The sequence below is a fragment of the Heptranchias perlo genome, chromosome 5 (genome assembly GCF_035084215.1).
Source record: "Heptranchias perlo isolate sHepPer1 chromosome 5, sHepPer1.hap1, whole genome shotgun sequence".
Lineage (NCBI taxonomy): Eukaryota > Metazoa > Chordata > Chondrichthyes > Hexanchiformes > Hexanchidae > Heptranchias > Heptranchias perlo.
In genome coordinates, this window is record NC_090329.1 from 14,090,992 (window position 1) to 14,113,535 (window position 22,544).

At 42.8% G+C, this 22,544-nt stretch overlaps 1 protein-coding gene across 1 annotated transcript in view; it reads left to right on the forward strand.

Moving 5' to 3' along the window:
• col9a1b (collagen, type IX, alpha 1b) overlaps positions 1-22,544 on the forward strand; it is a 118,751-nt gene that overhangs the window by 4,856 nt on the left and 91,351 nt on the right. Inside the window, exons 5-9 of the mRNA XM_067983708.1 lie at positions 11,030-11,083; positions 13,551-13,586; positions 15,366-15,389; positions 17,375-17,428; positions 22,326-22,379. Of these exons, the coding sequence (XP_067839809.1) occupies positions 11,030-11,083; positions 13,551-13,586; positions 15,366-15,389; positions 17,375-17,428; positions 22,326-22,379 (222 nt within the window). The remainder of the gene's footprint in view (positions 1-11,029; positions 11,084-13,550; positions 13,587-15,365; positions 15,390-17,374; positions 17,429-22,325; positions 22,380-22,544) is intronic.

A 22,544-nucleotide genomic window follows, 5' to 3' on the forward strand; every position in this document is an offset into this window, starting at 1 on the left:
TGTGGCTCCATTGACTTACCTGGGAGTTGATGATTTGGACAGGTCTGGTTGCACTTGAACAAGGAAAAGTTAGTAATGGTTAAGTAATGGTACTCAGGTGCTACTTAATATTTCCTGGCTTGGATGTCCCGAATGAGGATCCATGTCTATACCAAGTGCCAACATCTGGACGAATTGATGTTTTTATGTGACCACCAATATATAGTTGCACATAAGCAGACCCATTTATAAGATGACCGCTCTACTTTCCAGGACAAAAACAGAAAGCAAACTACAAACGGTCAACAGTACGATCATAGGCATTATCTCTTCAGCTTCCCATCTGCCTTTCTGCCCTGTCTCAGACTCTTGCCTCTTCCTCCTCTCTGAGTCCTGGTTCACCTCTTCTCCCACTTTCTACCAGAAGCACTTCCATATTTTCCTTTAAGTCTTTGCAGTGGATAATAGTTCCAAGTTTAAATTAAAGGGAAAGCCTACACAAGTGCTCCAGTATCTTAAATGTTATAAAAGAAAATATCTGTAATGATTTTTGTCAGTCTCCTGGTGTTACCCTGTTTTACACTGTAGAACCACATGCTAGAAGCAGACATTTTGTTTAGAACAACCCTTGCATTGACATCATAAAGTCCAATGACATCATGAATGACGAGCACTGCCCACAAAATGCCTTTTGCAGTGCTTAAACCAAACTAGGAACACAAAGGCTGATACAGCTGAAATTCAGTATGAGTCTGCAAATTGTACATGGAATAGCAGTGGCACAACTTCACTCAATGAATATATTGTCTGCTGGGAATGCAGTGCAGGGCAAATCATCACTTGCTGGAGCAGGGTTGTTGGAAGGGAAACTGTGTTACTTGACTGTCAGTAATCTCAAGTACAGTTTCTCTTCCAGCAATCATCAGGGTCAGAATTATGAGACATATTGGTAATGGTAAATTCAGCGCTGCTGTGTTCTGGCGTGGAGCCACACTTGACAAGAGCTCAAGGTTGTTAATAGCACCATTGACACCATTGAATTTGCCGTCTACATTTGTCTCATTCAATTCAATCGAATTCAATTCCCATATCAGAGCGATCATTTTAAGAATTTGCACTTCTGCCATGGAGCTTCATCTGCCGGGACAGTACATCAGGAATTTGGGTCCTTGATTTTCTGCCCATTAAAATGAATGGTGGGAGGGTGCCTGCCCAAATGCCCAGCATGCACTGCTGGTGGCTGAAGCTTTGCTCCAGGAGCGTGAATATGTAAAACTACCCCAAGGGTATCCAGGCAGATGGGCTTGAAACAGCGCCCACCTGCCAACCTAATGATTAACAATGCCACACAGCAAATGCAACGATATAAAGGAAGAACTGCAGTCGGTCGAGTCTGAACAGGGTATTTGAGAAGGAATGAGTACATTATGGGGGGATATTCTGTGATCCGCTGCTCCCAAGGTTGATGGGCCAAATGGCCTTTTCTTGTTCAGTATTTTGTTTTTTATAAACCGAAAGATTTAGGTGACTTCAAAAGTAAGACTTAAGCAATGAGAACACTTCCTTGCAATAAGTCTTGGGTATCTAATTATCGCTAGCAACTGCAGTAAATGTGAAGCAGAACTACTTTAGTGCCGTTTATCTGCAGTAGGGTACTTAGCATGTACAGAATGAGTAATTAAGTAAACCTCAGTGTCAGTGAGTGTCAAATAACATGGGACTTTGATTGAATTGGATTGATATTAATGGCTGGTAAACTGGGAGTGTAATGAATGAGTGCTCGATTCTTCCATCTGTATTGCTGTCAATCAATTGTCATTATTTCACTGTAGACTACTCATTGTATAGAGCAAACAAGAAAATAAATCTTTGTGTCAGTGGATTTCCAATAATGAGGAATATTGATTTCATTGCATTGATTTTTATGGCTGGAAAATTGAAATGCCAGGAATTGCACCTGCTGACCTCTGCAGCCAACTCTCCAATATGCTCTGTTAAGCGAGACTCCGCACTGGGAGCTGAGACTTGCAATTTGGGGGCTCATATGTGCCGCTTATCTTCGTCTTTGGATTACTTTAATTTGGTAACTTCAGACAAATTTACCTGGATGGAAAACTTTACCGGTTTGCTGAACCTTTAAGCAAATTTCTATCTGGCAATATAGATTTCAGTTTTTAACTGAAAGATCTTTTTATTCATTTGTTCTTAAATCATTGTTTTCTTTACCATGGAACTATTCCACTGAATGACTTCATAAAATGAACCGACGATTTTCAATGAGTGAGATCATGATTGGATTTGTCTATTGAGATGTAGGGGGAGCAATATACATAGAACCATAAAGTTGAAGCTATTGATTTAGAATAATAAATGTTTGAACATTATAGTAAAAAGAAATGACCTCTGGTAACTGGTGGTGACGTGGGTTGGCATACTGACCTTTCATCCCCATTGCCTGAGTTTGAAACTAACCCAGGTTAATGGGATGAAAGTCTATTCTCACTGAGAGTCCTAGTTGAAATGAGTTTGAGAAGACTCAACCCAGTACCTAGTAGATACGGGTTCTCAACTCAAAAATACCCGTAATACTACACATTTGGTGTAAAATGGGCATTTGCTCAGAGGGCTGGTGTGTGAAATGGAAGCTTTGCTTTGCATCTGGCCATGCCATATCATACCTGGGAATGCTTTACATTGTCCCTGGAGGCACAGAGTGGAATGCATTGCATTTCCCAGGATTAATATTCCCCAGCTTGATGAGTATTGCTCCATAGGACCATTCAGCCCCTCGGGCCTGCTCTGCCATTCAATAAGATCATGGCTGCTGTGCACCTCAACTCCATTTTCCCACTTTTGCTCCATATCCCTTGATACCCTTACTTAACAAAAATCTATCAATCTCAATCTTGAAAGCATCAATTGACCCCCAGCATGCACAGCTTTTGGGGGGGAGGGAGTTCCAAATTTCTACCACCCTTTGTGTGGAAAAAGTGCTTCCTGATCTCACTGCTGAATGACCTAGCTCTAATTTGAAGGTTATGTCCCCTTGTTCTTGATTTCCTCACCAGATGAAATAGTTTCTCAGTATCTACCTTATCAAATTCTTTTAACATTTTAAACACCTCGATCAGATCACCCCTTAATCTTCTATTCTCAAGGGAATACAAACCAAGTTTATGCAACCTGTCCTCATAATTTAACCCTCTAGGACCAGGTATCATTCTGGTGAATCTGCGCTGCACCCCCTCCAAGGCCAATATATCCTTCCTGAGGTGCAGTGCCCAAAACTGAGTTGCAAGTATTTGAAAATGGAGTCCCAGATACAGCAGTGTTAGTTAACAACTTTAAAAAATAACATGCCCCATGTAGCCCAGGAACTAGATGAGAAGCAAACTTATCAACTCAGTCCCCCCCCAAAACTATGGAAGGTCACAAAGCCAAAAATTCACTGGGCATCATTACAGCTGATTACTCATAGCACCTACCAACACTAGTCATCGGAACTGTCCCCTGGCACTTTATAAGCTTCACTCCCAACCACGCTGTATTATGAAATCAGCAAGTGATTTGTTGCCGTGTGAGATCCCACAATGAACCCTGACATTTTCACCTCAGAGATCAACTTTCCCAGTCAGTTTGTTCTCTCACTGTCACTTTAATTTTGATCAGCACTGCGTTTTTAAAGTCCCCGAGTTCTGCCTCGTTCTGCCGGCTTAACACTGAAGGACGTTAACAGCCGGTCACTCTACAAGCTGGCCTTGTGGTCAGTAAAAAATGGGAGCCTGAATGGAGCCAAACACTCGCCAACTGTAAGACCAGAGAGTATCAGTAACAGCTGGTCCTACAGTCCTCTGGTCATTGGCACTTTCAGTGAAACTCAAAATAGTGCCAGTAGGTGGAGGGAATGCTTGTTGAACCTGAGGACCAGGTGTTACGGTAACCAGCGCTCAGCTCCCCGAATGCTCGCTGAGATTTTCATTCAGACTCTAATTTTAAACAGTACTAATAGCTGGAGGGGAGCTGAGTGCTTGCTGACTATAAAACCAGCTGGAACTGTTGCCAGCTGCAAATTCCCTTCAATGCTTGGTGGGTGCAGAAAGGCAGAACACCAGCTGATCAAAATTAAACTGCATGTGAGCGGAAAAATTGACTGGAAAAAGAATATTCTCCACAACTTTTGCCATTTCTCCCACAATTGCCCTGTGACTTTTTTCTGTGCCAGATCACGTGCCCTAAATTTATACACTGTGCCACATTCGCTGTGTACCACAACAACAATGCCTGAATGTGTGAAAACTAAAGAACGACGTGCGGTATAATTTAAGAAAAAACTTGCCTGAGTATCTGGTTAGGAGCAGGATTGGAGGTTATGAAGATCGTATGAACAGGGATGATCAAACGTTGTGTGCAACCTGTTGTTTTTGGAGCTGATGGGACTACTAGACTATGTCCCTCTAAGGAAGACCACCAATTTATGATGTAGGATGTGAGTTTAGAAAGGTATTCTGGAACTTGTTTAAACTTGGAGAGGGGAAGAAATATTGCAGAATTTTTGTCCAGGAGATTAAATTGATTTGGTAACAAGTGATAGTGCATGATCTGTGATTGAAACGTTTTTTTTTCCCCTTATTTCATGTTTTGATAAGAAGGCACAGGGCTTCCCTTTGTATTTTCCCTCTCCATAGGGAAGTTCCTTACTTTGATATTTCTCTCTGGTAGCTTGACTGAGGTCAGGAAGTCACTGAGCACCATGTCCTTTCACCCTGTGATACAGCACATGAGTACACCAGCAAGACATCTTAAATATATTTGAACTCACTTGTAGGATTAAATTTAATAACTGGGCTGTGAGAAGGTGAAGACGTGGCTCCTTCCACCTCTGGGGAAAGGGAGGTGGGAAATAAGGTACATAAGGCAAAACACAAAAGGTTCTTGGAGAGCGGAGGCGAGAGAGAGAGATCGAGTGCACACGAGAAAGCGAGATGGAAGGTGAAGTGGCGCTGCAGTTGCGTACATGTATCATTATTACTTATTATTATTCAACATTCTGTTTTATATCCATAACCATGTTTGGAGCTTTGTCTGAAAGTAGGTGAAGCTGTCGTCTGGTACAGTACTTATGTTGGCTGTCACAGGTCTCAGTTGGAGAAAATGTTTTGAGTGCTCCCGATGTCACTGTACAAGTACTCAGATTTTTTGAAGTGCTCAGACTGTGCATTCATCTGATAATCTTATCATGGTTTGAAAAAGCAAAACCTTCTTACAAAATCAAGGACATGAGATGTTGATTTTTGTTGCTAGTTGCTTTCCTTAATATCTTGCAAATGCAGAAAGAATGGCCGGGAATTTCCTCGGAGCTGCTCCTGCTGAAGTGTTAGCACCTTGAAGTGTTCCTGCCTGACCCACTGAAGTGGTGCAGACCAACAGCTGTGTCTGTGGCTTATATATTGGCCTTGGAGGGGGTGCAGCGTAGATTCACCAGAATGATACCAAGGCTAAAAGGGTTAAATTATGAGGACAGGTTGCATAGACTAGGCTTGTATTCCCTTGAGTATAGAAGATTAAGGGGTGATCTAATTGAGGTGTTTAAGATGATTAAAGGATTTGATAGGGTAGATAGAGATACACCATTTCCTCTGGTGGGAGTGTCCAGAACAAGGGAGCATAACCTTAAAATTAGAGCCAGGCCATTCAGGAGGGATGTCAGGAATCACTTCTTCACACAAAGGGTAGTGGAAATCTGGAACTCTCTCCCCCAAAAAGCTGTTGAGGCTGGGAGTCAATTGAAAATTTCAAAACTGAGATTGATAAGATTTTTGTCAGGCAAGGGTATTAAGGGTTATGGAACCAAGGCGGGTAGATGGAGTTAAGATATAGATCAGCCATGATATAATTGAATGGTGGAACAGGCTTGTGGGGCTGAATGGCCTACTCCTTTCCCTATGTTCCTAGTTGCTGCTATTTCCAAAGAGTCTAAATTGAGAATAGTATTGTAAATAAATGATGTATTTCTCTCTTGGAGTTCCATTTTTTTTTTCTTTGAGGAAGATAATGATGAGAATAGAGAGGAGGAAAGCCCGGATAATGTGGCATTGTGTAGGTGAGCACCACCCGGCATGTAGGTACCTGTACCAGAGGGTCTACAGACCAAGGAGGTGATATATGGATATCTCCCAAGTGTGAGAGAAAACTGTAGATTCCTCTAGAGAAGTAAATGCGTTATGCCAGCTGTTGGCACCAGAGCTGCAGCCTCTTTCAGAGGTTGTAAAGGTGGCAACATCACTAATTTTTTATGTCACATAGGTTTCCAGGCAGTCCTGGGCGAGCTTAGTCACATAAGTCAATCAGCAGTGCATCACTGCATTAAACAAGTGATCACTGTCCTGTTCAGACAGGCCTCAGATTTCATATCTTTCTTGTTGTCCACCCATGCGGCATTAAAGACCCTGACTAAACACTCCCTAAATTTCATTAGCAGGAAGGGCTTTCATTCTGTGAATGTGCAGTTTGTGAATTCACATTATTCGTACCAAAGATGTCCATGTTTACTGATTGTCTCTTGATTATGTCCTATTATTATTTCTTAACACCGTATCTATGGGGAAGCTGGATAAGTACATGAAGGAGAAAGGAATACAAGGATATGCAGATGGGGTTAGATGACGTAAGGTGGGAAGAGGCTCGTTTGGGGCATAAACACTGGCATAGACCAGTTGGGCCGAATGGCCTATTTCTGTGCTGTAAATTCTCTGTAACTCTATGTAACCCTTGTGCTTAAAACTCTTTCCACATGTGAAGCTAACCTCCCACTCCTATGTGGTGCTGCCTAGTGTCAGGAGGTTGTGTGGACTGGTGGCTGCGACTGTACCGATGGATTGGAGAGTAGTGGAGGTGGCACAGAACAACCCATTGCCAGCAGTATGTGAGAGGAATTGCCTCAGTGATACATAGGTTGGTACAACAGTGCCATGTTGCTCATATGTTCGGTGCCTACTGGGCGGAAGCTAGATGGTCCATCCTGTGCTGGCATTGGAGGGGGCTTGATTGATGCAACCGTGGAGGTCCAAAGAGACTTAAGGGCCCATGTACATAGATCATTAAAATGTCATGGACAGGTACAGAAAATAATCAAAAAGGCTAATGGAATGCTGGCCTTTATATCCAGAGGACTAGAATAAAAGGGTGTAGAAGTTATGCTACAGCTATACAAAGCCCTGGTCAGACCACACCAGGAGAACTGTGTTCAGTTCTGGACACCTTAGGAAGGCTATATTGGCCTTGGAGGGAGTGCAACGTAGATTTACTAGAATGATACCTGGACTCCAAGGGTTAAATTACGAGGCGAGATTACACAAATTAGGGTTTTATTCCCTGGAATTTAGAAGATTAAGGGGTGATTTGATCGAAGTTTTCAAGATGTTAAGGGGAACTGATAGGGTAGATACAGAGAAACTATTTCCACTGGTTGGGGAGTCTAGGACTAGGGGACATAGCCTAAAAATTAGAGCCAGACCTTTCAGGAGTGAAGTTAGGAAGGACTTCTACACGCAAAGAGTGGTGGAAGTTTGGAACTCTCTTCTGCAAATGGCAGTTGATGCTAGCTCAATTGTTAATTTTAAATCTGAGATTGATAGATTTTTGTTAGCCAAAGGGATTAAGGGATATGGGGCTAAGGCAGGTATATGGAATTAGGGCACAGATCAGCCATGATCTCATTGAATGGCGGAACAGGCTCGAGGGGTTAAATGGCCTACTCCCGTTCCTATGTTCCCATGTTCTCAACTGCATTGTCACTATCTGAGAAATGGTAACACTTGCGACCACTCCTTGCAGCCCACTTGTGCTGGGCAAGGGCGCAGTTGGGCTAATAGTCTGTACAACAACAGAGTAAGTATATGGAGAGACTGGAGAAGTTGGGATTGTTCTCCTTAGAGCAGAGAAGGTTAACGGGAGATTTAATAGAGATGTTCAAAATCATGGGGTTTTTGATAGTTTCTCCTTATTTATTCTGTTTCCACTGGCGGGTGTGTCAGTAACCAGAGGACACAGATTTAAGATAATTGGCAAAAGAACCAGAGGGGAGATGAGGAGAATTTTTTTTTTCGCAGCAAATTGTTACGATCTGGAAACTCTTTCAAAGAGCTGGCACAGGCACGATGGGCCGAATGCGAGTCCTGCCTTGAACCTTCCCTGCCTACCGAGAGATCTTCCCCCGAAAGTACTGTTAGTTGCCAGTGGGGTCACATGAAAGGGAAGAAACCTCGACCCCATCATGTTCCTGACGGGCTGAGGAAAATTTAGGCCTTACTGTCTAAACTCACACACGAAGAATGGCCACTTGGGTGAGGTACAGGCTGGTGACTTGTGCCCATGAACTGTGCAAGAAACGAGGACAGCACCTTCAGAAGAGGAGGGGAGAAACCTGGAAGGAGAAGAAAGTTAATTGAGTAAAGAATCACTGCTGAATTTAATTGTACTGCAATATCTGAAATGATACCTTTTTATTTACTTCTCATCATTTCACAAATGTGATACAAATTATGCAATTCTCAGCATTAGATGTGCATGTCTGGGCAGATATTAGTCATTGAATGGAGAGAAAAAATAGAAAGCAAGCATATATGTGGACCGATATGGGTTGTTAATTTACATTACCCTATTACAATGATAAATGTTTAAACAAAAATTACAAGATATAAAAGCAGTCAATGTAAGTTACTTTATTCAAGCTAACATTTGGAAAATTCCACTTTTTAACGAGAATGAAGTTTGTGTTTTTTGTGGGCAATTTGGAGGAAGATCCACAGAAACCTGGGAAAAGCAGCGTAAACACCATTTATGCTTTTTTTCTCCAGTGTTGCTGCGCATCTTCCACCAAAGTTATGGCAATTACATAGAGTTACATTGAAACTACAGCACAGAAACAGGCCATTCGGCCCAACTGGTCTATGCCGGCGTTTATGCTCCACACGAGCCTCCTTCCTCTCTCCTTCATCTAACCCTATTGGCATATCCTTCTATTCCTATCTCCCTCATGTACTTATCTAGCTTCTCCTTAAATGTATCTATGATATTTGCCTCCTTGTGGCAGTGCGTTCCACATTCTTACTACTCTTTGGTTAAAGAAGTTTCTTCTTCATTCCCTATTGGATTTATTAGCGACTATTTTATACTTATGACCTCTAGTTTTGGACTCCCCCACAAGTGGAAAAATTTCTGTACGTCTGCCCTATCAAATCCTATCATTATCTTAAAGACCTCTTATCAGGTCATCCCTCAGCCTTCTCTTTTCTAGAGAAAAGAGTCCCAGTCTGTTCAGCCTTTCCTGATAAGGATATCCTCTCAGTTCTGGTATCATCCTTGTGAATCTTTTTTGCACCCTCTCCAATGCCTCTGTATCCTTTTTATAATATGGAGACCAGGACTGGGCATTGTGTGGTCCAACCAAGTTTCTATACAAGTTTAACATAACCTCTTTGCCAAATTAATGGCGTAAATGTTTATTGCGTTTTTGTCTATTTGAATAATCCCATTGAGTCTGTGGGTAAATGCACTGTGGGTTGTGTTATTGAGCCATACAAAGCAAGAGAGTCTTTGGTTCCATTCCAGGCCTATGCTGAGTTCAGCTGATCTTAGTCCAGGGCAGTAATTGTGGAAGAGGTTTACAACTCGCCTTAGTGCACATGGATTAGAGATGGGAAAAATCAGACGGGGCTCCCATAGTGTTTGCTAATCAGTGTTCCCTGCAGAAATATGCATATGTGGATGTTGCTTTTTAGCAGGATGGGGCTCAGCTGGGATACAATCCCCCCCTCACTTCCCACAGTTGAACAGCTTGAAAACACTATACTGTCCATTCTCAAATAAAGCTGCTGGTGTCCATGGAACTGTACCCCAACTTGTATTTCTTCCTTGGGGAGATAATTCAAAAAAGAAAAAAAAGTTTTAAAAAAGTGAATTAGGACCTTAATGAAGATATATAATTACATCGAGTGTACTGATCCTGACTTAATGGAGTGAATCTGATGCATGACGTGTAATTTCCACATGTCATGAATCAGATTCACTCCACTTAGATAATACATTTATTGCTGGTAATTTATTTTTGAAACTGATTTATGTGATAATATGTGTGGACCGACTAAATTAATTATCACAAATAGTGCCAGCATGTAAATGCAGGCTCCAAAAATCCGTGGAGGAGTGGAATCTGACAGAGATGCCAAGATGAGCCTGGACGAGTTCGCCACCTCTGACCCTGCCACGGTTCACGGAACCAGGGGAAGGACCCTTCATTCGGGTGCCAAAGCCAGATGCCTGTACCAGTTGACGGGCTTGTGGGTTGCCCGCCTGTCCAACAGGCCCCACACTGTGGCGGAGGTGCCCCCGCTTGTGGGGCAGGGCCGCTCCTAGAAACAAACTATGAACCATCCCCGCCCACTCACTCCACCCCCACTTTGTTAAGAGAGCTGCTTTAAAAATGAAAAAAAAAACAATTATTTGGTATCAAATCTTCGGCAGTTCTCGCTACAGTCCCTGGAAGGCCAGATGGTCCTCACGGTCTGTTACTGGGTCGGCTTCTTCTCAACAGGCATACCTTGGCCAACCAACTGCCGGGCTGAGATTGTGGGAACTCCCATTGTAGGGAGTACCTGCCCACCCCCAATCCTTATGACGTTGGCCTTGTAAGGGGCAGGTGGAGACTCTACCCTCACAAAGCCATCCCGGGGTGTTCATTGTAAGCTCAGGTCCTGCCATATTGTGTCCTAGGTTCTGGCAGTTCTGGTGCACTCTTGGTGGAGTGTATTTTTTGGCCACAGGTTTAATGCACATTGACAACTTGTAAATATGGTAAGTCAACACATACTGCAGGGAGAAGTGGAACCATTACACTGTTTACTGCTGAGAATTTAATAACTTTCCACTATTTTGGGAAAAAGGTGCCTGCCGATGTTAACTAATATTTAAACTTCAATTACTTTATTTAAGAATAAATATCAGTTGAACGTGTTCTTATACTTTTTTTTGTTGAATTTCTGCATATGCACAGGGATTAACAGGACAAGAGGGATCACCGGGGATTCCTGGACAACCAGGACCCAAGGTAAGTAAAGAGCACAGGACAGGTGAAAGTATTTGTGTGTGTATACTGCAGGTGTGTGCACAAAAGAGAAAGCATCTTTGCTCTGTATAACAGAATGAGGCACAGCAGTAAGATACAGATAAGAGTGGCTGAGATATTTAATAAGCCAATATGCAGTTCAGTACTATTATACAAAACGTAGCGTCAAATATTCAGGCTAATAGTTTTCCATAGACTGACAGAGATTTATGGATGAATTCATCATTTCTGCACTCCCAGTGAGAAGCACACTTGAAAGGGAGTGCAGGGAGGGGAAAAGGCTACTGCATTGTAGTGTCGATTCACAGATGACATAGGAACAGGAGTAGTGGTGTTTAAAATAATCGAGATTTAATAGAGTGGATTAAGAGAAACTATTTCCCCTGGTGGGGGAAACCAGAACAAGGGGGGCACAATCTTAAAATTAGAGCCAGGCCATTTAGGACTGAAATTTGGAAGCAGTTTTTCACACAAAGGGTAGTGGAAATCTGTATTTCTCTGCCCCTAAAAGGCTGTGGATGCTGGGGGTCAATTGAAAATTTTAAGACTTAGATTGACAGATTTGTGTTGGGTAGGGGTATCAAGGGATATGGATCAAAGGTGGGAAATGGAGTTGAGGTACAGGTCAGCTATGATCTAATGGATTGGCAGAACAGGTTCGAGGGGCTGAATGGCCTACTCCTGTTCCTAAGTTCCTAAGTCCACTCTAGATGCCGTCATCACAAAGGGCGTTCACAATGTTCGAGTCACTGCTGCAATTAGCTGGGACCAGAAAATCTACCCTTCTATTTTAACATGAAACATTGAGAGTGAGAGAGCAAGTAGTAAAATGTGAGGAAACGGCACGAGTAGAGGAAGTGTTCCTCATTTAATCTAATTTTTTTTTTGACACAAAGTGGGACAGTTCAAAGGTTACGTGGGAAGTCATTTCCATTTTTTAAAATTATTTTTTTCTGAATTTTGCACTGGTTCATTCTATGGTACACTGGTGCCCTCACAGGAGTGGATAACGATATAGCTGTATGTATTGGTCTAGCAGCACTTCCAAACACAGATGCTTTATTGGCATTGTCTATGAGATGAGGGTTGTAGCTGATGGTCTTGGCTTGGGCCACTATCCTCGTGGTTCCTGATCCATCTCCCTTCTCTTTTCAACCTATCCCTCCTCTGTAGGAATGTGCTGGTGTTGATATGGGGGAGTTCTTGCTAAATAGGCTTCCCAGGAGTGGTATAGATTGCTCTGTATTAAACCAACATTTAAATCTCTGTCCTGCTATCCCTGAGAGCAAAAGGGGGTTAGGGAGTAAATGTTTTTACTTACAACTTTATAAGTTATTCCTCAAGATAATGGGGTTCATTGGCAATCATTGGAATTAAGCATACAATGATGACTATTATCAATAACAATTACACATGTACTTAAGAGCCCACTTACGATAAGACGAGTTACCAGAGAATTCACCTGTTACAATTTTTGAGCTCGAGGGGAACGGCTGATGAGGCCTCATCAATTTCTGAAGTATCTATTCCAACACCCACCTCTTAAACCTTTCTTTCACAAGAATCTGCATCTTTCAACATTATCTCATCTAATTAGCTGCAATAACTTCAGTTTTAACAAGAATCGCTCCCCACAGTTTATCATGGCTTCACCTTGGCTGAGCTATCACTCAAGTCATTCAACTGGAGACAGTTACAGCACTTGATCACATTCCTTATCAATGTTCTCTGAGGAGTTAGCAGTCTGAGCTGTTGAAATTCTAACACCTTGAATTGATGGTCAAACATGTCTCATAGCTGCAAGATTTATGGTAGCTTTCAAGGATGAGCAAACAAAGACATTTTGTGGCCTCTGCTAAATCTCTTTATCAGCTAAAACACTGCCTGACTAGAATCCCTTTTACTAACTGAACATTACTAATAGAAACTCACTTAAAAGCTATAGTTAATATCAAGAAATTACTATAAAAAGAACCCTTTCCTTACATTATTGGTCCTTTCGTCTTTGCTGTCTGCCCCGCTCTGATCTTCTGATTGGAGAGGTGTTGGGTGCAGAGCCTGAGGCCCATCTTCTGGGCACCCCTCAAAATGGCTGCCCCTCCGGGGAGATCAGGTGAGCCTGTTACCCTTCTGCCTTATTAGCACGCTCTTGCATGTGTCTGCTGCAGACGCAAGCATTCGGCCTGCCCCTGGGGGGAGACTCCAGAAATCTCCAGGCAACGTAAAGGGGACAGAGACTCCTCTGCATGGATCTCCATCCTCTTTTCCACTCCTTTGTCCCAGGAATTCTGCCTCCCCCAGGTGTACTGGAGAGGAAATTCAGCTCCAAAATCTACAGAGGTAAAATTGAAGGCTGTAATTTTGATCTGGTGACTCTTGACCAAAAAGAAAATTAAAGCTAACACTTCCTGTTACTGAAAAAGAAGATAATTCAGATTGTTTTTTCTAGGGTGAACCAGGAGCAGCAGGATCTCGTGGACCTCCCGTAAGTCCAAATATTTACAATGTTGAAATAGGTTGAACATAAAATTTTAAACCGTTCTGTAAAAAGTTGTCAGGAGTGCAAAATATTCGTCTATACTTCGGTAAAGCACTGCTTAACTGGAGAATAATCATATTTGGCCAGACATCGGTTTTGTGTTTCAGACAGCATGCTATTTAATATAATGAAACCTGGTGACAGCAATCTGCACTTATATGGCAACTTTACTTTTGCAAAATTCCCCAAGGCCCTTAATAAGGGACTTAGCATTTGAATGGGGGGAGGGGGTGGTTAGATAGCACTGAGCATGAAATAAGTAGAGGGGAGTTTGGTTTTAAGGAGACTGTTGAAGATGGGCAGAGATGTAAGAAAGTGGAGGGGATTAGGAAGAGAATTCCAGAGAGCAGATCCCTGAAGGTAGCAGGACAGGTAGATAAGGTGGTTAAAAAGGCATACGGGATACTTTCCTTTATTAGCCGAGGCACAGAATATAAGAGCAGGGAGGTTATACTGGAACTGCATAAAACACTAGTTAGGCCACAGCTTGAGTACTGTGTACAGTTCTGGTCACCACATTACAGGAAGGATGTAATTGCACTGGAAAGGGTACAGAGGAAATTTACGAGGATGTTGCCAGGACTGGAGAATTTTAGCTATGAGGAAAGATTGGAGAGGTTGTGGTTGTTTTCTTTGGAACAGTATAAAACACTGGCTGAGTAGTGATTTAATTGAGGTGTACAAAATTATGAAGGGCCTAGATAGAGTGGATAGGAAGGACCTATTTCCCTTAGCAGAGAAGTCAATAACCAGGGGGCATAGATTTAAGGTGGTTGGTAGAAGGATCAGAGGGGAGCTGAGAAAAAATGTTTTTTTCACCCAGAGGGTGGTGGGGGTCTGTGGACCAAGTGCTGGAAAGTGGGATTAGCCTGGGAGGCTCATTTCGGCCGGTGCGAACACGATGGGTCGAATGGCCTCCTTCTGTGCCGCAAATTTTCTATGATTCTATGATGCTATGATTCCATGACTTCAGCCTTGCCCATGTTTAGGTGGAAGAAGTCTCTGGGTAATCCACAACTTGATAGTGGACAGGCAGTCTGATAGTACGGTAACAATCGGGGGCATGGGGCTGTTCTAAGGGTGAATGCGGAGGGGTAAAGTTAGGTGTCACTGGCGTACATGACCCCAATGCTTACAGATAATGTTGCCAAGGGGAGCATGTAAATGAGGAATAGCAGGTGACTGAGGACAAAGCCTTGTGGCACACCGGAGGTGAATATACGGATGGAAGAGGAGAGACTGTTTCAGCAGAGGTGCTGGCTATTCATTACCAATAGGACTGGAACCATAGAAGGACAGTGACAGATAGCTGGGCACGGAGGTGGAAGAGTGCGTGGCCAAAGATACCAAAGGCCACAGGACAGGTCAAGGAGAAATAACATGCACTGGTCACGCTCAAACAGAATATTGTTGGTGACATTGACCAGAGCAGTGGAAAGCCAAGACTTAAGGGTTTTGAAGAGGCAGTGGTGGACAAAGTGGGAATGAAGTCGAATGGCGTTGACTAGCTCGAGGATCTTGGAGAAGAAGGGGATTGAGAGGATGGAGAAAATTGACACATCTCAGTCGGCAAAATACGGAATTATTTGTTTTCCAGTTCCAGTTTATTTTTGTGTCTTTTGTTTTTTGCAGTGCAGGGAAATAGAAAAATCGATTACTTCTCTTTAAAAAAATGTCCATTTAAAAAATGTTTATATTGAAATGTTTGCTATGCTTTGTTTGCAGGGTGGGGACGAACCTGGGCCAGCTGTAAGTAGAGTGACAGTACAATGGCTATGACAAGTTATTGGTTAATTATTGAAATGTGAGCAGTTTTCCACTAATAATTGTCCTCATTTTCTTTTGTTGGAGCTATGTTTTTTTTTCCTCTGCATAAAAATATACACGGTTATTTTCTCCTTGTTCGCCTTTGAAGTCTCCCTGCATCACACAGCATCTCTAGTTGAACGGATGGGCTGGAGATGTAGCTCCCAGGCCTCTGCTAATTTAGTGTGTAGTCAGTCAGACTTACTATCAGTACGTCCCCACAATGGTGTGACATGACTGATACGAGAAACTCACTCTGTGGGCATTATGGATGCTGGTGGCACAGTGTTTTATCACAAGAAGTATAAAATATAATAGCCAGGGGGCAATGATGGGCCCATAAGGGACCTTAAGAAAGATAGAGTACTGTATTCAGTATCGGGGCTCCACACTATAGGAAGGATGTTGAAGCTTTAGAGAAGGTACAATGTAGATTCTCTAGGATGCTGCATGATAGGAGGAAAAACAAATATGAAGAAAGATGTGAAAAATTGGGCCCTTTTTCCATTAGAACATGGATTACGGAGCGATATGATAGAAGTGTTTAAAATTATGAAATGATGGGATAGGGTAGATAGAAGCAGATTGTTTCCAGTGGTTGAGGGGTCAAGAATGAGGGGGCCATGGATACAAGATTAAATGGAAGAGATTTAGAACAGAGGGCAGGAGAAACCTCTTTACACAGAGAGTTGTGAGGCTGGGAATTCATTTCCAGGGTTAGTGGTTGAGGCAGAGACTATGTTAACATTCAAGATGGATGAAGGAAAAGAGGATGAAATGATATGTGAAGAGTGTGGGTAAATGTGATTGGGACTATTTGCTCGTGTGTGGAGGATAAATGCCGACACGGACTGGTTGAGCAGGATGGCCCGTTTCCGTGTTGTATCTTCTGTGTATTTCTGTGATATAAAGCTCCAGTGCACTGTGCTATTAGCCTTCCCTCCCACAGTATAATTCCTCTTGTTCAAGTTCTTTCCTCTTTTTACCCCATCTGCCCTGATAGCAGTGACTCATACAAAGGTACAGTTCCACAGGGATGAACAGCCTCTCCGTAACTTGTCCAAGAGGCATTTCTTTATACATGAGCCTAGGCACGGAATGTTAGCAGGCTATATGAGCATTGTGGCATCGCCGCTGAACCCGCACCTGGTCTCCGCCAAGCATCCACCCGCGCGCTTTCCGTCAGGAATCACTGGATAGTGGGAATCCTGGTTGATCCTGATTACGGAACCAAGGCGGGTGGATGGAGTTAAAATACAGATCGGCCATGATCTAATTGAATGGCGGAACAGGCTCAAGGGGCTCAATAGTCTACTTCCTATGTTCCTACATTCCTATCTTTCCCCCTTTTCTGGTCTGGGGACTGCAAGTTGAATTGTAACACCTCGCCCAGCAGACAGCGAACTCGGAGCAGATCAGGCGTTGAACCTGAGCCTCTCCTGGTCCATTTTGGCTCAGTACCACGCCGCACGATGTATTTACCCACTGCGGTTATCGGAGCACTTTAGAATAACATCTAAAGCAATGAAACAAAATCAAATTCAGAAAGCGAAATTTGGCCAGTGGCCGTTTTGAAGCATGCTCTGTCAATGGGACATGGGATGGAATTTCTTGAGATTACTGGCAGGGCTTTGCCCATAGCGGGCAACTTATCGGAGAATTATGGCTGCATTGCCCGCCCTATTCAGCTATTGGTTTCAGTGGATGGAAAGTCGTAGGCAAGCACGGCCGTGCATTTTTGTCTCAGTCAGTTGCCCACTGCTCACGAGGCCGTGCAGGAGGTGATGGGTGTTGGAGAATTTTGATCCTGACGCCACATGATCCTACTGCCTGAGTTTTGTGTGTTTCAATTGATTAATCCAACCTTAACGTATTCCACAATGAGACGAAAGCCTCCATTCAGCTTAAACTGTGTCACTTTGCTGTAGGGCTCTCCTGGTCCTTCTGGACTTCCGGGTGAAATTGGCCGTCCGGGATCTCCTGTGAGTATTTCTGCTTTTACCTTCTCAATAAGTCTTTATGTGTTGCAAAAAACTTTTGTTGCTACACTTGAACCAAAGTAACAAATAGAGTAAAAACAGTAAAATTTCCCCAGAGGGAAATTAATATTTGTGTACACATGAATATACAGGGTGAAGTGTGACTTGTACAGTGACAAGTCGTTATGACGCTTTTAGTGGTCAATTGATACATTTTTGTTATCAAGCTTATGCAGGATACATTAGTCAGACATGTTTGTTCGTGGTTCTTGAAATGGTATGGCTGCTATTCAATTCATACAGTGCGATTTGGGTGCATGAGGCAGATGTTTGTCGCTATCCACCACAATCACCAAAGCAAAAAGCAATAGAATACTGAGCTACACAGCCATCACAGTAGAGGATGTCATACTTAAACTGTACAGTGTTCTCGCCAGTGTACACCTTGGCTTGGATTTTCCTGGAGTAGGGTTGGGGGCAGGACTTGTGCCCACCGCGACTGCGAACTATTTCCCTGGGCTGGGGCTCCTTTACACGAGCAGGGCGGGCTCCAGTGAGGTCCCCTCTCCACAAGAAGAGAGCTCGCCGCTACAATGGAGGAAAATGCAGTGGTGCTGCAATGAACGCCTGCCATAGCACCAGAGGAGGACTGAGCCAAGGCCTAAACGAGGGTGCCAGAAGAAAGGGCGAAGTAGCCACAACTGGGCCCTCTCCCTCCAACGGGGGCTTCAGCAGGTATTCTGCTGCTACCCAGGGTCTACAACCAGTCCTTTCCTGGCAATCCCTGGAGTCAGTGGTAGTTACAGAGGGAGACATGGAAATGAGGTGGGCAATGGGCTCCACCTTCCCACCATCATATACATGCGGCAGGGATGTCGAGGTTGGCCGGCCACCTTCCCTGCTCAGGTGGGATTGTGATATCTGGGAATTTATTCTGTTTTCTTTTCTTTATCCCCAATCTTGGCTCAGAGTCATATCCTGTAATCTGCACGTTCTAATGTCAGGAAATGCTTTCCTGTAAATTTGTAGCACTCATTGTGACAGTCATTGTGCATTTGTTGTCCGTGACACCCTGTGCCTGCCCACCCTCATTACCAGTTGCTCTGTCCGTTCCACTTAATTTGCCCTAGCATCGAAACAAAGAATTAGTACGTGTTACTCAAAATATTCTGTGACCACATCTGCTACTTCCTCTTTCCCACTTCATCCTGCATTGCTTCAAATCCCAATTCTGTGCACTTTCATTTGCTGTCGTCCCTCCTTCACTTTTGTTCACCACCGAAGCCCGTCTTTATGTGTTCAAGGGACGTGAGCAATGCTGGCAACGCCATGTTTATTACCCATCCCTAGCTGCCATGAAAAGTTGGTGGCGGGTTGCTTTCTGGAACCTCTGCAGTCCTTGTTGTGATTGTGCTCCGACTGTGGTGTTAGGTAGAGAATTGCAGCGACAATGAAAGATTGGTGCTATATATCCAAATCAGGGTAGAGTGTGACTTCAATACACTTGCATGCGATAGTGTTCCTCTTATTTCAATGCTCTTGTTTCACTGCTTTCTATCTCTTCCTCCTTCCAATTCCTATCTTACACTTTCTAACCCAACTTTGGATCGAAAGTAAGTATTTCTGTTCATTTTGGTCTTCCTCCTGTTTACTTTAACTCTTTTGCATCATCTGACTTAGATCTCCTGTGGTTTTATCACTTCACTAAATGTCTTTGCTGAAATCTCCATTCTTGCCAATTTTACTATCGCCTTCAGCAATGGCTCCACTTCTTTTCCTCTCCTGATCAGGCCACCAGAAATACTAAGTCCTTCGTTATTCGGAACGACTTTGAACCAATCTGCTTGCCCATATTCTTCACCATCCCAATTATTCAGTCAGTCTTTGAGACCTTTTCTTCTCCTCCAGTCCTGACACATACACTGTATCTTGTCTTGTCATTGCTGGGCCCTTCTGACCATTGTCTCATCTATCTTTTGCAGAATACCCTCAAACAAATCACACTCTGTAAACCAGTTACATCTTGTTTGGCACTTACAGAGTATAACTTCTGATCAGCAAAATTCACATATGAGCGATGAACATGTTTATACTACATTTCTGTGTGTGCTGTTCATACACAGGTGTTAAATTGTATTTTAAATGGATTAACACATAGGCAAAGTAGACAGAAATGTAATGCAAGTTAGTATGTGAACTTTGCTGATCAGGAATTCTACCCTTATAATTCGGCCAACTAGGACAATCTTTGAGAAGTCCTTAGTGCCTTTCTCTGGTCTAACTGTTGCTTTCATTCTTCTATTCTAGCAGTGCCAGTGAGGTGACTGATATTATTTTACTTCCATATCTCATTCTCCCCTTTCTGTCTGGTTTGCTCCTACATCTTGGTTCAATCATACCTGTCTCTCATAAAAATCCTACATGTCAAATGTGGCTCCTTGATCACTGAAGTGTCTAAGGCAATTTTATCTCTTGTATAGTCTGTAAATCTACTATTGCAGCTGCTGAACACAACTTTTCTGGTAAAAGTCTCAATTTCTGTCTTTCTGCCTCTCCAGAAGTTGCTGATTACTTCATTGCCCTAACCTCTATGAATCTTCGTTTTTCATTCCTCTTTCATCCTGATGTTACTCTTTCCTGCCTTTTCTCCTCTGATCTGAATGATCTTAGTAAGAATCACCCTCCATTCTGTTCCACCTCCATGACCAAACTCAAGTTGTTCTTGCCACGGCTTCTGCCCTCTGGACTCCAATAAGACCTCTGGTCTGGACAGGATCCCTTTCAATGTCCTTAAGATATGTGCCTCAGAGCATATCACCGCCCCGTATTATCTCTTCAGTCTCACAGCCCACCTTTTGAAATTTGAAATTTGTTTGTATTCACCTTATCCCTAAGAAAGGTAGTCCCTCTTACCCTTCCAACTACCATCCTATTGATTTCACACTGGTACTTTTAAAGTTCTTGAAACCAGTGTTAATTCTCAAATTATCCATCCACTAGTTCTGGCATTTTCAAAAGCAAAATACTGCGGTTGCTGGAAATCTGAAATAAAAACAGAAAATGCTGGAGAAACTCAACAAGTCAGGCAGCATCTGTGGAGAAAGAAACAGAGTTAACGTTTCAGGTTGAAAACCTTTTGTCAGAACTGCTGACGAAAGGTCTTCGACCTGAAACATCAACTCTGTTTCTTTCTCCACAGATGCTGCCTGACTTGCTGAGTTTCTCAGCATTTTCTGTTTTTAGTTCTGGCATTTTCTTTGATTGCTAGCATGGTTTTCAGTTTGGCCATTCCACTGGTGATGCATTTGATCTGCACTTCTAGAACTCTGCTCTTGAGCTCTTTGTCATTGGCTTGGGCATCTCCAAAGCTTATAAACGAACGTGGCACAGTATCCTTACCAAAGCTATCAATTTGACTGGTTAATTTTCTCTCAAATCACTCCACCTGTGCTGTAATTGATGGTTCATCCTCAGATTCTTTTTCCATTAATTGCACATGACTCTGTACGTTATCTCAGTGTGCTCTTTATTCCTATCAATGACCTCATTGATAGGAATAAACTCATTAATATACATAAACATTGTTTGTTCCTCAAAGATTATCAAATAAAGCGCCAGAATATCTGTCCATCCTGACATTTCCACTATTCCCCACCTCAGAAATGCAGGAACCATTGTTGCATTTGATCATCTCACCCATGCTGATCTCCATAGCCACCAATCCCATTCCCAGCCAGATATTCATCCAGTTCCTTTTTAAACAAGTTAACCATCTCAGCCTCAGCTGGGAGTCCGTTTTACATTTCCATTACTCTGTGGAGCGAGAAACAAAACCTAGTCTAATGTCTCGTCTGACTTGAGACTTGTTAATGCTAAACCTTGTGCCGTTCCAGAGTCTGATAACCCGTAGAGGAAACAGATATTGGAAGGAAAGCCATAAAAAGAAAACTTGAAGACTTAGGCATCACAGAGCGCTATTGCTGTGCTCTCCCATGATGCTAAGTATCTTATCTCAGTTCCATTGCTGTGAGGAGGTGCAACTTGAAACCTTTTTCTTATATCCTATCCAGAAGTGCGAGACAAATATTACTTCCCCAAAGGGATGGAGGGACAAATCGTGGGGAAATCATCCCCAGGCCATCCTTGTGAACATTCTAGTAGCTGGTTCAGAGAGCTGGGCGAGGTCTAAGACTAAGTTGCCTGGCTCCCTTATTGGACTAAGTATGTGAAATAGATTAAGAAATAAAATAAAAGAGAGAAGAAAAGAAGGCTGAAAAAAAAAATCACACTTTTACAATGTGCACTTTCTTCATTTTCCTATGAAATACCTTCTTTACGAAGCTCTGGAAACTTGTGAATCACACATGTGCATGCAAGAGCAAGAGGTGGGGTCCCTAATAGGTTTGGGGTTTTCTGGCCCAAAACCACTACAGCACTTTTATCATTCCTTAATCACTCCTTAGTGTAGCACAAGCAAAATTGCAACTTCCAAAACTACACTACATATAATTGCCTGAAGTTTGAGAAATGTTTATGATGCACCTCAGTATTTCGAGTCCACTCGAGTGTATTTCAATAGTCATCAGTTGGGAGTTACCTTTCATTCTGGTGCCCAATTAGTAAATGACAGATATTTTGGTGTGGAGATGCCGGTGATGGACTGGGGTTGACCATTGTAAACAATTTTACAACACCAAGTTATAGTCCAACAATTTTTATTTGAAATCTACAAGCTTTCGGAGGCTTCCTCCTTCGTCAGGTAACTGACGAAGGAGGAAGCCTCCGAAAGCTTGTAGATTTCAAATAAAAATTGTTGGACTATAACTTGGTGTTGTAAAATTGTTTACAGATATTTTGGTGATTACTTTGGTGATGACTTGTGGTTTTATTTCAACTCCAGGGTGACCCAGGACCTTTAGGACTACCTGGACCACCAGGTCCACCTGGACCCAGGGTAAGTGAATTCATTGCTTCACCCAATATTCAGTTTAATTTATCACCTACCGCACAAAAGTTGACCATTTTTGTTTCTAGTTTGTTAACAAGTCAATGCTGATTGATTATTTACAGTAAGTGTAAAAAAAAAATCTCACTTAACCAGAGTAATTTCATTGTGCCT